Genomic DNA, 15,289 nt, shown 5'->3' with positions numbered 1-15,289 from the left:
CTGTTAGTTCACTTTCATTAGCATTTTCATGTAATCATTTTAAGTAGACTGAGTAGAAGGAAGGATTGGTGAAGGGATTTAAAATGAAACAAATAAACAAAAGGAAAGAAAGTCTCCTGCACCTATAAAACGTATTGATTAGATTCAGCTTTATTGTAAATAGTATTAGATGGGGAGAGTATAAAGTGTTTAGAGTTTAAATTAAGAGTTTAGCAGGCTGAACGCTGTGGGAAAGAAACTGTTCCTGAGTGCTGGCTTGACAGCAAAGACTCCTATGACGTTTCGCAGATGGGAGAAGAGTAAACAGTGCGTGTCTGGGGCAGGCCTTCTGGTCTGTAATGCAGTTTGCTAAGTTACTATCATTAGCGTCATTGCATAATTCTATGTACACTCCTAACAATCTCTGTGAAAGGGAGCATTTAAGAGTTGTAATGCAGGATTCATCAGATTTATTTATTTTTTCTCAGTGAAAACATCATTTCCCGTATTTTCCGGACTATAAGTCACACTTTTTTCATAGTTTTGCTGGTCCTGCGACTTATATGTTTTTTTTCCTCGTCATGACGTATTTTTGGACTGATGCAACTTATACTCAGGTGCGACTTATAGTCAGAACAATACGGGTATGTCTTAACAATCTAGGACCCGGGAACATTGTCTCTGTGCTGAGAGGGTCAAACTAAAGTCAGAGGAGGATGAGGTCTACACATCAAAAAGTAAATTAATCCTGTAGACTTTATTAAATTCTTATGGTGTGTTTTATCAGGGATGAAGCCTTGGAGAGATAAACTATCTGTGCTATCTGTAAGCGGTAACAATGAAAAATCTACTGACTGACAGCATTCTTATTTCAAAACTATTTTACCTAGATAAAAATACTACAATTTTTTTTTTAATGATGTTTTTTGTGTGTTGGTTTTGGTTTAAACTGGCATGGATTTTGCATGTTACCTATGGTTAGGATGCACAATTGTTATATTCATATATTACACAGATGATGTTAAATAATAACAAATCTGATCAGATAACAGCACACAATTTGGATTACACCCAACTCACAAGCAAACACTTTACAAAGCCAAACAAAACGGAACACAATTCGTAAGCTAAACTTGCAAGATACATTATATTATATTGGAGACAGCTATCAGTCAACAATACAGAAAATGTATTTCGTTAAGTGTTATGACAATGCCAACTTTTGACAAAAGATATTCAAATAACACTGGAAAGGAAACCTGATCTGATTTATCTCTAGCGGCAGCTCTGTGAAACCCTGTCTGCTGTGAATTCAAGCCTACTCTGCTTTGTTCAGCATTTCAACTGTTCTTCGATGCAGGCCATTATAAAAGAAGACTCGCAGGCAGTCGTCAGCATTAGCTTTATGAGACCTGTGTGTTCCACAGTTTTTTCTTCTTAATCAACAACACATTTAAGCCCAAACTACCTCTAAAGGAAAATGAATCAGAATGGCATGACATGAGGGTGTAGCTGCCCCCTTTCTGTCCACTCAGAGCTACGTAACAGTGAACGTATGATATGATATCCTGATCCAACAACTAAATACTCATTCACAACACCTGTGATTTTACATCCTGTACTTTTTTCCCTGTAGTTACTCGGCTGAACATTTGACAAATATTTTAAATCTGTACAGTCATTAATTTTTGAATGAGGTTATTTTACAATGCTATGCTGCTCAGTGTTGGTCCTCTTGGAGCACTGAGCAGCCTAGAGCGCCCTCTGGCGGCTGCACACGGTAATGTTTTCTCTTGGTTCATGTCAAATTAATTTTGATAAATAAGTCGCACCTGCCTATAAGTCGCAGGACCAGCCAAACTATGAAAAAAGTGCGACTTATAGTCCGGAAAATACGGTACTTGAGTAAATGTAATATAATTTGGTATTTAATTATTGGTGATGCAGTAACATTTAGAAATTTTGGAAACATTTAGAATAAAGACAAGGGGAAAAAAAACTTATGTAAATGTCTGACATAAAACAAAAGTGAAACAGAAAACACTTCATGAGTTGTATTACTGGAAAAGTAGGCATACAAATACAAAGTCCACACCCTGCATTCACAACATATAAAGGCTACACAATAAAACAAGTAGCCTTATTTTTAGCCTAATCCTATCAGTAAACACTCTCAAAAAACAAAATGTACAAAGCTGTGGTAGCCTAAGGTACAAAAGCTAAGAGAGACATATTTTGGCCATTCTTATTTACCCACGTGATACATTACTACTTTAAAAATACATTTTAGTACATTTTGAAAGGGTACTGCCCCAGTGACAGTTTTGTACCTTAATGTCTGAGAGAGAAGAAACATTTCCTCAAAAAAATAACAAATAAACTGCATTGGGGAAAACACTTTGTGGGTGTCTTTTAGTCGTTCAAAACAGCATATGAGCCACTGGAGCTGTCTGAAGATGGAAGTGCCGAGGAAGGGTTGGCTTCTGACACATTGTACACCTCTGCAAAGAGTTAAATGTATATTACTGACAGAACTGTCTACTGTTTTAATTTAACAAATGTTTAACCAAATTATAGATATAGCTTTTGAATAATAACTATATTCATATTGAGAATAATATAATATATTCATTTTTTTTGTAGTTTTTACTACTTATTATTGAAGTTATTTACGTACTCCTCCGCCACCGCAGGAAAGGCAATCCAGATGTGGATGATGTCCCTGCACTGGTGTTCTGCATGGAGATATGAGTCAAAGTACATCACAAAGAGCCAAAGTATAGTAAACATTTATGTTATGTTATAAAATGCCATTTACATTGGTACGATTAGAAGTGAGTTTCTGTAGCAACATCTTTCCTGGTAGTGACTCACGAACCTGCAATTAAAAATCTCTAGTTAACTTATAGAAATTTGTTTACAGTCTCTTAAATGTCTGTCTATTATACACAACAGTTGATTCAGATTTTTCAATCTTGCCACCCAGCGGTCAGATATTTTCTAATATTCAGTCGTCCTTGGCAATGCTTTATATGATACTTCTGCCCGTATCTAGAAACTTTCCTGCTAGTTACTCCTTCTCGCTACACCCATTGTGTCTGACATGTATTCTCACTGAAAGGACCCAACTTGGAAATCTGCAGCTATGAGACAATTTTAAGTCTCTTAATTACCACTGTGGTTCAAGTTCAAGTCATGTAAGAAATGTCATATTTTAAACTTGAATGCACATGAACATAGCTTTCAGTGTAAATAGCTGATGAAATATTTGCAGGGGAGATGTTTCTTTGGTCAGGGGTGGCCAGCTTTGGTCATTTTGCTTTTGGAGATCTGCTTCAACCCTAATCAAACAGACTTGAACATATCAATTAAGGTCTAAGGTAAGGTAAGCAATGCAGAATAAAAAACAGTTTAAATAAACGTCAAATGTGAATATTTATGGCTAATGAAATATACATTAATACAGTTTGTCTATAATGCAGGCTCTTTAGGTTAAATACAACATTAAATGCATTACTTAAGCTCTTTACAAAGCAAGTGAAGTAAACTCATACCTTGCTGTCTAAAAGTGTTCCAAACACCAAAATAAAGAATCCCTAATAAAGAAAGTGTTACAAATACATGAAATACGTAAGACCATGGACATTTAGAATGAATCAATGTACAGCATTAAAATGTATATGTCATATAAATTAAATTGCAATAATAAAATACAATTATCTTGCTATAAAATTGAAATTATTAATACCTGCAGAGAATTGAGGAGTGCAAACACCACATGAATGCCTAATTTCTGTGACACCATGGTTCCAATTCCAAATCCCCATGTAAGACCAAAGATAGGAGTCAAAATGGCCACACATCTGGCAATGACCACCAGGGCATGTTTCTCATCTGGTTGAGTTGTGGCACCAACTCCTCTCCTCAACATCTTGCACAGAACCACAATCAAAACCAAAAGGTTTATGGCTACAATAGTGAGAGCTGGAACCACAAATGCCAGCAGGGCATTTGATTCATACCAGTTCAGCCAGCATGCATTACTTTTGGAAACATAATTTTGAGGTCCAGCTGTTGATGCAACCGTAATGGCCGCTATGAGCAAAGGTGCACCATAACCAACTATGAAGGCAATGGCCATCATTTTAGCCCTTGACATTTGAGACAAGACCATGACGGTACGGTAAAAGAGCAACAGCGCTGACATTAACATCCAGAAGAAAAGAGCCAGGTAAAAGAAGTGCATGAAGAAAACCACTGGACTGCATCGACCAACTGAAGTTGGCTGCTCACTTTCTGCGACTGCGGCTCCAATGATAAAACAGACGTTTGCTATCAGCAGAGACACGGCAATGTTGACTATGGAGACATGTCGCATGTAGGATGTGTCGTTTCTTGTCACTGACTTCCACACAATAGTCTCAATAATCAGGCATATAATCAAGCTGGCCAGCGAAATAGCTACACCAATGTAAGTTATATAGGCTAAGGCTGGGTTATCAATGGAAAACGGTGACATTAGGATTGAAAAAGAGGTTGTGTGGTCGCATTCACATGCAATGTTGCCATTGTTGTTCCACTTTACTTCACATCCATTGGAATCCCAATTGTTGAGAGTGAAATTCCAAAAGACACACTGAGGATTTCCCAAAGACTGATCAGTAATGTCAAATGTAAAAGAAATGTTGTTAATCATCTTATTAACCTTAACAACAACCACATCTCCATTGATTTTCACATCCCTGCTGTCATTACCACCATGTGTAGGTAAGACATTGTCAAGAGTCGTGAAGATTATGATGGTTATGCTAGTCATCTGAGGAACCTGTGGTATCACAATCTCCGTAGTTGAGTTCGGCAGGCTTGATTTTAAAGTGAAGGAATTATTAACTGTTTTTCTTGTTAGCTGAATGGATATTTCAGAAATATTAAAATCATCTGTGAGACGGTCACTTATATCCTCAATAGCGTGCAGAAGTTTAATGCTGGTGTTGTTTTTGATCAGTTTGCTCCATGTATCATTGGCATTATCTGATACAATTATATCCACTGTTTTTAGGAAATCCTGAAAGTTGAAAAAAAAAAAATAATATGAAATTTGTCCCACAAAATGTGGAATATACTACACTATAATATACAGTATTACACTATGCTACAATCAGCAGATGTAAATAATGAAAATAGAGAGAATGGCTGTTGTTGGCTGTTGAGTAAAAGTACAGATACCTTACAGCGAAAATTACTCCAAGTTACAAGTCACAGATTCCAATACAACTTGTGAAAAAGATAACACCTTGTTAAATTCCATTTAAAGTTAAAATACATACCTCCATTACTGGTTTATTGATAACAACTGATTGTGACAAATCAGCGATTTTAGAGAGTATATCCACAATTGCTTGGACAGTAGCAGCAGACTGGGTTATATTAATATTTTGCTGTTGTGTGGCAACACTGAGGTTAGCCAGAAACACTGGAATCTCCTCCACAAGCAAGGACTAAATTGCAAAGTACAAAAATGTTAGAAGGTATTAGAAACATTTAAAATGCACAGGCGATTGTTAAGTATATACATGATCAATAGATTACCTCGACTTTACTTGTAAGTTTGTTGATAACTTCTACTACACAGTTGTCCTCTATTTGTTTCCATAAACCTGATTCACATTTGTAAGTTATGGTGCCTTTCAGGCCAATTCCACAGACTCCTGTCCTCACATCATTTGTTGTGCCAGCTCCAAGTTCACCATTTTGACACAAATCATCTGACGAAGCAGCTGATTAAAATAAGGAAATTAGATTTCTCTCAAAATATCATTTTTTGAAAATAGATTTAAAAACAAATTCATATCCATAAATCCATTCAATATAATACTATTCAATAACAATCACAATTCATATACCTCATTCAAAACCAACATTTTTTTTTTTTACATTTTTTTTACTGTCTACTAAAATTAACAAAACAAATTAGAGAGTATCTAACTGCACAAGAGTTGGATAAAAGCACTTTGATGTGGAAAAGAATAAGAAACTGAAGGCATACGTGCTGTGATTATCCTAACTGTAACGCTGCTCTGGCTATATCCATAGATCAGTAGTTGTGGCAGATCCCTGAGACGACATGTAAAGATTTCCTGTGAACAATTTCCATTTTGCATTCTATGGTTGTATGTGATACTGTCATTTCCTGATTGGGGTAAAACAAAAGAAATGTATGAAAAACATTTATATATATATATATATAAACTCTAGAACAGAAAAAAATATGTCGAACCTGACACTAATACTTTTTCACCCTGGACCCATTCAATATTGTAGCCAACATCAACAGAACATTTCAGTTGGAAAATGCTGCCATCACAGAGAAAATAGTGGTCCTTTTCACCCACATTAATAATGGGCCGTTTTTTAATAGCAATGTTTTGCCATTGAACATACGGTACATTGCCTTGTATGATGCATGAGTATCGACCTGCATGTGGAGGGAAAAAAAAAAAAAAAAAGAAAAGTCTAAGTTTTTTTTTTTGTCATTTTATAAAACAAACCCATTACTTTAAATTTAAGGAACATTTATATTAAGATTCATACTTACTATTTGTGTATATATATATTTGCTCTCAAAATAATATTAATACAGTGTATAATAATACAGTTGTAGGTTAATTTTCATTGGTTGATTGGTGCATCACCATGCCATATATGGTTCATGGTTCACCTCTTTTACACCTCTAGCTCACTATTGAATTCCTGGAGCTCAACTACACAAAAATTAAAAAAAAAAAAAAAAAACAATTTGCAAAGAAGTTTTTATGCTCACTTGACGTGGTTTTTGACTAGTGTGAAAAAGTGTTAATGCAAATAAGGGGAGATGGAAATGCATTTTGCAAACAAATTCCTCCATCTACATCAAAAAAGTCTTTACGCTATGGGACAGCATTACCTAACAGACCAGCAAGCCAATCATTTAAAAATTATTATAGCTGCCTCCCATAATATCTTAAATGATTAATTGTTTATTATTTATGGATTTGAAGGCATCATGGAGTATTGGGCAGATACTTCACTGGAAATAGACATTCAAAGATAAAAGTATCCAAATGGCACAACATGTTGTTGTTGTTAAGTCTAAAACTATACTAGAGGTGACAACATATGACAAGACCAGTATTGTTACAAACCAGAGAAGCCTAAGATGAGACTGTTTAGAACTTAAGAGTGCATATTGTATGCTATAGGATACCAATACTGATACACTAAACATTTAAATATAGTAGGCAATAAAAAAATAAAATAAACTCACTCACCGCTGTCATTTTCAGTAGCATTTATTACAGTGAGAGTTCTGTTGTCATTTGAAACTAAGTATCTTGTGTTGTCTAGTGCAGTATCATTTTTCACTATCCATTTTATTTGTCCATTTAAAAAGCCTGGCTGTTCACATTTCAGATCCACCTTTTGCAGAGGATATAACTGATCTGTTGTCAGGGCCCTTTGATCTGTAAATAAAAACCATACAGCTCAAATAACCCAACAGTGAACAAAAAATGATAAATAAATTTGATCATTTGATTAGGCACTGAGTACCCTTACCACTCAGAGTAAAAGCATCATTAGCTAAAGATAATCCTTGGCTTCTTAGAGATTCCAAAACCTGTGTGTTTGCTGCTTCAAATTCAAGTGTGTTGGATGTTGCATTTATTGTGTAGTCTGCTATAACACTACCAGGCCTAGAGTGAAACACAAACCACATCAGTGTGAAGACTCTGTATAAACATTATATTGGTTTGAAAAAGTGTGAATAAATAGAAAAGTTTTGCCAAAAAAAAAAAAAAAAATTTGTAAATCATACCTGAAACCAGTTACTTTAGCAGAACCAACACTGTAGCCAGTTAATTTATTAGAATAACTTGTGTCAATCTGTAAAAAGTAAAATGAGTACTTGAAAATGTTATAGAATATAAATTTTGATGTATTTAAACAATATAATCATAAATCAACAAATAAAATATTTCTTTAAAATATGAAACATTTAATACTCACTGCTGACTCAATTTGTCCAGATAAATCTTTGTAGATCTTGCCAGTACGGTTGGTAAGACTGAAGTCAAATGGCTGATCAGATATTTTCATTGACATTACAATAACTGTAAAATGAGTGAACATTTTTGTCTATTGTAAAAACAGGTTTAAATAACAATCCTCAATACTTATACTACCTAGTTGCTGGAGGTAGGTGAAATGACCCCCCCCCCCCCCCCCCAAAATGCAATACCAAGATCATTTTGCAGTAATTTAGACATGAAATATTTTGTGCAATATTTAAAATTTAGTTTTACAAAACTTACCTTTATCTGCAGCTGTGGTCGCGGAGACTGTTGAATATTACCATACAAAAACAATTAGTAAAACCAAAATATCAATTTCATTTTTATTATTATTATTATTATTGAATAAAAAATAAATTGAAAAGTTAAAAAACAAACAGTTTATGGATCTATATTTGTCATTCAGTTATTCATTCAGTTATTTCATGAATCTATTTATTTATTTTTAGAAGCCAAAAATCTAAAATAAACTAACTCACTCAGTATCAAAATACAGATTGTTACCGACTGTATGGACACCAGCAGCAAGAACACAAGAATTAAGCAAGAGCTCTCTATACTAATAATAATCTTAACCATCATCACATGATTCATCTCCGATTATTTTTTCACTGGGCATACCTATATTTTCAATAATTGTTCTTGTTGTTGATGGTTGTATTGATGTTGTTGGTTTTGAGTTTGATGGTGATGATGGTGTATATTTTGATTGTGTTGAGTTTGGTGGTGTTGTTGGTGTAGATTTCATTGCTGATGATGGTGATTCTGTTGATGATGTTACCATTGATGGTGATGGTGCTGCTGTTGATGATGATGGTGATTCTGTTGATGGCGATGGCATTGCTGATGATGGTGATTCTGTTGATGGTGATGGCGCTGCTGTTGATGATGTTACCATTGCTGATGATGGTGCTGCTGTTGATGGTGATGGCGCTGCTGTTGATGTTGATGGTATTGCTGATGATGGTGATTCTGTTGATGATGTTACCATTGATGGCGCTGCTGTTGATGTTGATGGTATTGCTGATGATGGTGATTCTGTTGATGATGTTACCATTGATGGCGCTGCTGTTGATGTTGATGGTATTGCTGATGATGGTGATTCTGTTGATGATGTTACCATTGATGGTGATGCTGTTGATGTTGATGGTATTGCTGATGATGGTGATTCTGTTGATGGTGTAGACATTGATTGAGTTGCTGTTGATTGTGATTCTGTTGCTGGTGGAGTAATTGATGGTGTTGAAAGTGATTCTGTTGATACTGATTGTGTTGGTGGTGGTACTGTTGGAAAAAATTACATGACGGTGTTAGAAATGCAGCATATCTTTCTGTGACTGTAAACTCTTTAAATCCTATAAAATCTTCATAAAGATACTATCAAACACTTCACACATGTCAAATCAAGTCATTCTTTCATAACACTAGCAAAGTTTGTTACCCAACAAACACAGTTTGTCTTTCATGAAACAATGATCTAAAACACAAGCAATAGGTAGAATTATACAATGTTTTCTTTAGTACAATATTTTGACAAACCAATAACTAGTTTATGAAATTGCTGTTGATGATGTGGACTTCAGGATTCAAAATTATAGTTTACCAAAAAAACTATACTTTTTATTTTTTATTTTTTAAGAAATCTATTATCATTTACTTATGCAAATGTCATTCCAAACTTGTATGACATTCTGTGGATCATAAGACATATTCAGATAAATGTTTTATTTATTTATTTTTGGTCCATGCAGTGGAAATCTGTGAAAACCAAGAAGGTTTGGTTACCAACATTCTTCATAATATCTTCCTTTATGTCCTACATAAGACAGAAATTCATACAGGATTGTAATGACTTGAGGGTGAGTAAATGATAACTGATTATTCATTTTTGGGTGAAATATCCTTTTAAGTTAGATGTGTTTATGTACCTGTTGCTGGTTCTGCACATGTTATGTTATTACCTGGAAAAAAAAGATGAGCATAGATTAAAAACTATTTGTATGCAGTCTTTTAGGTCTTTTATGTGATTATAAACAAAAAAAAAATGTATAAAATGATTTTACTTGTTATCTCGCTGACTGTTTGACAGAACTGTCTGTCACTTGGAATATCATTGATGCAGCTGCATGTGTTGTTAGTGATGCCGTCACAGCTCCCATATTCTTTGCATTTATCACATGGCCAGAAATACTGGTCCTCACATACACAATTGTCTCCACTGTCATTGAAATTGCAGACTAAGAAAGGATACAGCGCAAATGTAAGCTCATATTTATCAGATTAACATTACTGTATTTGTGTTCAGAAGGCAGTGTGATATTCTTCACCTGTTGTGATGTTCACATCTAAAACTTCAACCACCTCATCTAATTGAAGTGGAAAGGTGATGGTCTGCAGATACCGCCTCATCTCATCGATCACAGAGATGCTTGTGGATTCCAACTCAATTTCAGACAAGATGTCTGTGAAGGGCAATTCTGGGAACAGCACCAACAAGCTTACAATCACTGTAAACGCAGTGTTATCAATTGTATTTTGTTTAATTACAATGTCTTTCTACCACAATATATAAATTTATATAATTCATTATATTAACAACAACAAGTAAACATCAAGAAATAGCAGCCTATATTGTTCACTATATTTGTCAGTTTATATAAGGTTTTATACATTTTTATATTAAATGATGTTCAAATTATGTTTAATATGTTTTTATTTAAGTATAAGGCTGTTAAATATAATATAGATTTTCACTCTAAATATGCAAAATAATTTTATATTAAAAAGTGATTATAAAATTACCTGTTAAATTTACTGTATACTGTACAGTAATTTACTGTATACTTTATGGTAACTTACAGTTATCCATTTAACTTTTTTTTTTTACTGTAGTATTTTAACAATATATTACTTTTAACACTACAAACACTTTTACATGTTTTTGAGTGCATTTGGTGTTGGCTTGTTTGGTCATCTTTCTTACCACTCTCCAGCACACACATCTCTCCATCACTGGGAACACCATTGATACATCCACATGAGCCAAACTTTATGTATCCACAGGCCTCATATGTCTGGCAGTTGTTGTATGACCATGCATAACCATCTTCACAAACGCACTGGTATTCCGACTCATTTGGTTGACACACTGACATAAATATAGCACACTGGTTAACAATAGAATGTTTACACAACCTTATATATGAAAACTAAGCTGAAAGAATGACATAAATGGCTTTTAACTACCAGTTTAACAGGTTCACCTGTTGTAATGTTTGCAGAAGTAATTTCAGTGCTGTTGTCCATTTGAAAAGGCAACATAATAAAGGCCAATGATGTTTTGATCTGTTCAATCACCACAGCTTGGGATACATTCATTTCCACAACCGTAAAGTATTCAAATAGATCTATACATACAGGAAAATTAATGTGACTTTAATAATTATGCAGACAGATAGTAAAGTGCAAAATAAAACCACTGACAGACAAAATCCTTCCACCAAAAATGTAAAAGTATGTTATGTAAATGTATCTTCTTAATATGAATAACAACACTCTTTTAAAGGGGTCATATGATGCAATTTCAAGTTTTCCTTTTTCTTTGTAGTGCTACAAGCTCTTGTTGCATGAAGAAGATCTGTAAAGTTGCAAAGACTAAAGTCTCAAATCCAAAGATGTTCTTTATCAAAGTTTAGACTCTGCCACGCCCCCCTAAAATGCCTCGTTTAAACACGCCCCCACACGTCTACATCACTATGTGGAAATATGTGCGTAATGCCGCCCAAATGTTTCAGTAACCGCAGTTAGCGTTGAAGCAGCCATGTCAGGCAGATGCGGTGTGTATCGAGGTGAAAGCAAAAGCACTTTATTTGGCCTTCCAAAAGTAGATGTGTTTAGGAATCTTTAAGATTACTTACAACAGAACAGCAACGCATTTTATGGATGACCCTTTCATGAACCTTAGAGATTAGGTAATTCTGACTTTGCTAACACAATCTGGTGCTTCTGAATCAACTACTGTATGTTTTGTTATTAGTTTAAATATTTGCTATTGAATTTTCAAATGCTGAGTTTTGCCCACGCGAATGTGTGTGTGTGTGTGTGTGAGAGAGAGAGAGCAAACACATAGGAGCTTCATCACTTTCTGTTCCTTCACTCTGTTAACCTTTTGGGTGGAACTGATGGTAAAACTAAGGACATTATCAACTGTTTTTACATTTATTTTGAAAGATGACGCTCGCGATTATGGAAAGAGGCATTACATTTCCAACAAGTGATCGGCCAGTAATAAGGCTCTGGGTCAGTTGGCCAATCAGACCAGACAGCACTTCTTGGAAGGAGGGACTTTGTAGAAAACGTTTGAAAGAGGACTTACAATAATGGACAGTATTTGAAAAAGAATGTGTTTTTTGAACATTGAAGCATGTCTACATATTCTGTTACACCAAATACACAAAATAATTATCTTAAAAAAAGCATCATAATGACCTCTTTAATAGAATAATGTGTATGAGTAGACGACAAACTGTGACACATTCAGTACCTGTGCTTCTTGGTCTTCTATGATGCAGTTGCCCATCTGTGTTGCTAAACTGGAATTAATTAACACAAATACACATTTATTTTACATATAAAATTGTATCATATTAGTTAACTATGCAACCTCTTATTGTGATGTTTTATTACTATAATCTTTATGTTAAATATTTAAAATGTGCTTTTAATGTGTACAAAACATTTAATTCATAATTTCTTATTGACAGTTCGGATAATGACAGAAATCTGTTGTTTTTCATATCGGATGAATTGTATTAATTCCTGTATTTGTTCCTATAGTAGTTCTCCTACCTGTACCTCGATACTTGTTTCTGGGAAATCAGAATGCGCATTCGCAAATACATTCCTCATTCCACATCCACGGGTCAGCAGGACAGCCATGATGATTAACATCAAGTACTTTAATATTTGTCCTGTATCTTAGGAATTGAGAAATGAAACATCAGGGGGAAATACTATTAGTAGGAAAACAAATCATAACAATTCATTAACATTTTGTCCAGAAATTAAGGGTCGCAGAAAAGAAAATACATATGTATACATAAGTGCTGCATGAATGCAAATATCTAAACTTGAATCTACAGCCAACAACCAGGAAAACTTTTTGGCGTGTGACTAATGGTGCAAAAAATTTGGACTGGCTGTCTTTGTCCATTGCATGAAATGCTTCAATGTGGACATCTCCAAGTTTGCCTGTTACTGGCAGGTAATTTAGGTAAAAGCTCTAATTAACATTAAGATAACCATAATCAATACCCATTTATCTACCCCACTGCCATAGCTGTTGGAAATGATAGAAAAAAGTATGTTGGCATAACATTCTTATTAAAATGTCAAAACATTCGGTCCCATGTAACATCTGTACATTGTATGTTTACATAAACATCTGCATTAACTTTATTGATTAGAGATAAATGGTTCACTAATCAGTACTTTTTAGGAGTACTGATATTTTTAGTTTTCTATCACTAGTATTCTGACAAACACCCTCCATGTAAGTAGATATTTTGACAGTTAACTTGAAGGACAAGGGTACGGTAACAGGTGTAAAAAAGTCAGATAGAAGATACAGTAAACCAAAAAAAAAAAAAAAAAAAGCTTATTTGTAGCTTATTATACCTTGATCGGCCATGTTTCTCACTGATGCCTGTCAGTCAAAATAACTTCAATCTATTTCTTCAAAACAAAAGGCAATTATATGATTGCAAAAGGCAATTATATGATTCATCCAGACACAGTACTTCTGTAAAATTGCAAAGTCATATAGAATCAGAGAACAATGATATAATTAAATGTATAAATGTATTAAAAAAATAAGGATATATATATATATATATATATATATATATATATATATATATATATATATATATATATATATATATATATATATATATATATATATATATATATATATATATATATATATATATATATATATATATATATATATATATAATTATTATTATAAATGTTTTAATGGCACATTTCAAAGTCAAGGTACATACCTCAGAAAGGCAGTTTACAGAAGTTACACATTTAAAGGAATAAACACTCTTACCGTGTCTCTGGAAACAACTGTTAAGAGATGCTGAGCTTTATGATCTGAGATTTAGTTTCTATGTCAAATGATTCACCTCTTAAAGTTTACTGGAATAGATTTGTCTTTATCCAGGTCACCAATTGTGTTTGGATCACCTGCTAGACAAGTCTGGTTCCCTCTATTATGTTCTCTTGTGTGAACAGACAAAAGGGCTGCATTTGATCAGAAACACTGTGGATCACATTATCAAATCATATATTATTACATTTTATATATAAATTGCTAAAAATGTATACATTTTATACATTTGTATATATTTATAAAATGCACTACTTTAATGGGCAGAGTATAATAATAACAACATGTGATTATTATTGTCATTGCATAACCGTATGAACACACCTAAAAACTTTTATTCAAAATCGGAATGGGAGTGTTTAAAATTTGTTTCCTATGATTCATCATATTACCGTAAGCTCACTGAAAACTATTTATATCTAACACACATATTATATAATTTTGTATATCGAATTAAGGTGTTGTCTTCTGTCAACTGCCAACTAGTTTAAAGATTCGCTCTATAAATGCAATAAGTATAACAAATTACATAAGCCATTAATAAATTGCTATCAACAGACCATGAATAACCATGAATAACAATAAAGTTTGTGTGAGCAGCAATATTACACGTTAATTATTAATGTAATTCATTTACGTCTATATTATTTAATAAAGATGTTCCATCATTAACTGAATCATTAATAGAAATTGAACAGTGCTCTCTGTTATTTTAACAGATGCAGAGCAGACCACAATAGCATAGCATTTATTGTCTTTTTCATACAGTGAAATATCAAGAAAATAGAAAATTATTCTATAACAGTGGACTGAAAAAAGCTTGACAGATATTCTTCTGACACCAAGTAGCATCTATGTTTTAAAATGCAACAGGCTTTTCTGGGAAACTGTGAATATATCATCAAATATAAGTAGCATTAATTCAAGTAGTGAGGTGCTTAAATAAAGACTATACAGTCTGTACAAAGGGGAAATGGTATAAGGTCCTAAAATCAACTTAAATACCTAAAATTATAAGAAATGG

The 15,289-nt window shown here is 33.7% G+C and overlaps 2 protein-coding genes across 2 annotated transcripts; both read right to left on the bottom strand.

Annotated features, from left to right (window-relative positions):
- Nucleotides 1–2,018: 2,018 nt before the first annotated feature.
- Nucleotides 2,019–8,347, bottom strand: LOC113120820 (adhesion G protein-coupled receptor F5-like). Its single transcript, XM_026290890.1, has 14 exons — nt 8,328–8,347; nt 8,023–8,126; nt 7,832–7,899; nt 7,573–7,709; nt 7,287–7,478; nt 6,257–6,454; nt 6,026–6,169; nt 5,569–5,756; nt 5,307–5,477; nt 3,728–5,044; nt 3,534–3,575; nt 2,798–2,857; nt 2,657–2,714; nt 2,019–2,480 (listed from the first exon to the last, which is right to left on the bottom strand). The coding sequence occupies exons 2-14, from the start codon at nt 8,116–8,118 to the stop codon at nt 2,392–2,394; spliced, it is 2,760 nt and encodes a 919-aa protein (XP_026146675.1). The 5' UTR covers nt 8,119–8,126; nt 8,328–8,347; the 3' UTR covers nt 2,019–2,391.
- Nucleotides 8,348–8,716: 369 nt separating this feature from the next.
- On the bottom strand, nt 8,717–10,238 carry LOC113037911 (putative uncharacterized protein DDB_G0282133). Its single transcript, XM_026195232.1, has 3 exons — nt 10,151–10,238; nt 10,016–10,048; nt 8,717–9,371 (listed from the first exon to the last, which is right to left on the bottom strand). Exons 2-3 carry the CDS (start codon nt 10,033–10,035, stop codon nt 8,717–8,719), a joined length of 675 nt encoding a protein of 224 aa, XP_026051017.1. The 5' UTR covers nt 10,036–10,048; nt 10,151–10,238.
- Between the last annotated feature and the right edge of the window lie 5,051 nt (nt 10,239–15,289).

This window comes from Carassius auratus, chromosome 20, assembly GCF_003368295.1.
Source record: "Carassius auratus strain Wakin chromosome 20, ASM336829v1, whole genome shotgun sequence".
NCBI classification, from domain to species: Eukaryota; Metazoa; Chordata; class Actinopteri; order Cypriniformes; family Cyprinidae; genus Carassius; species Carassius auratus.
Note: the sequence above shows the minus strand (reverse complement) of the source record. Positions and strands in the feature narration are given on the sequence as shown.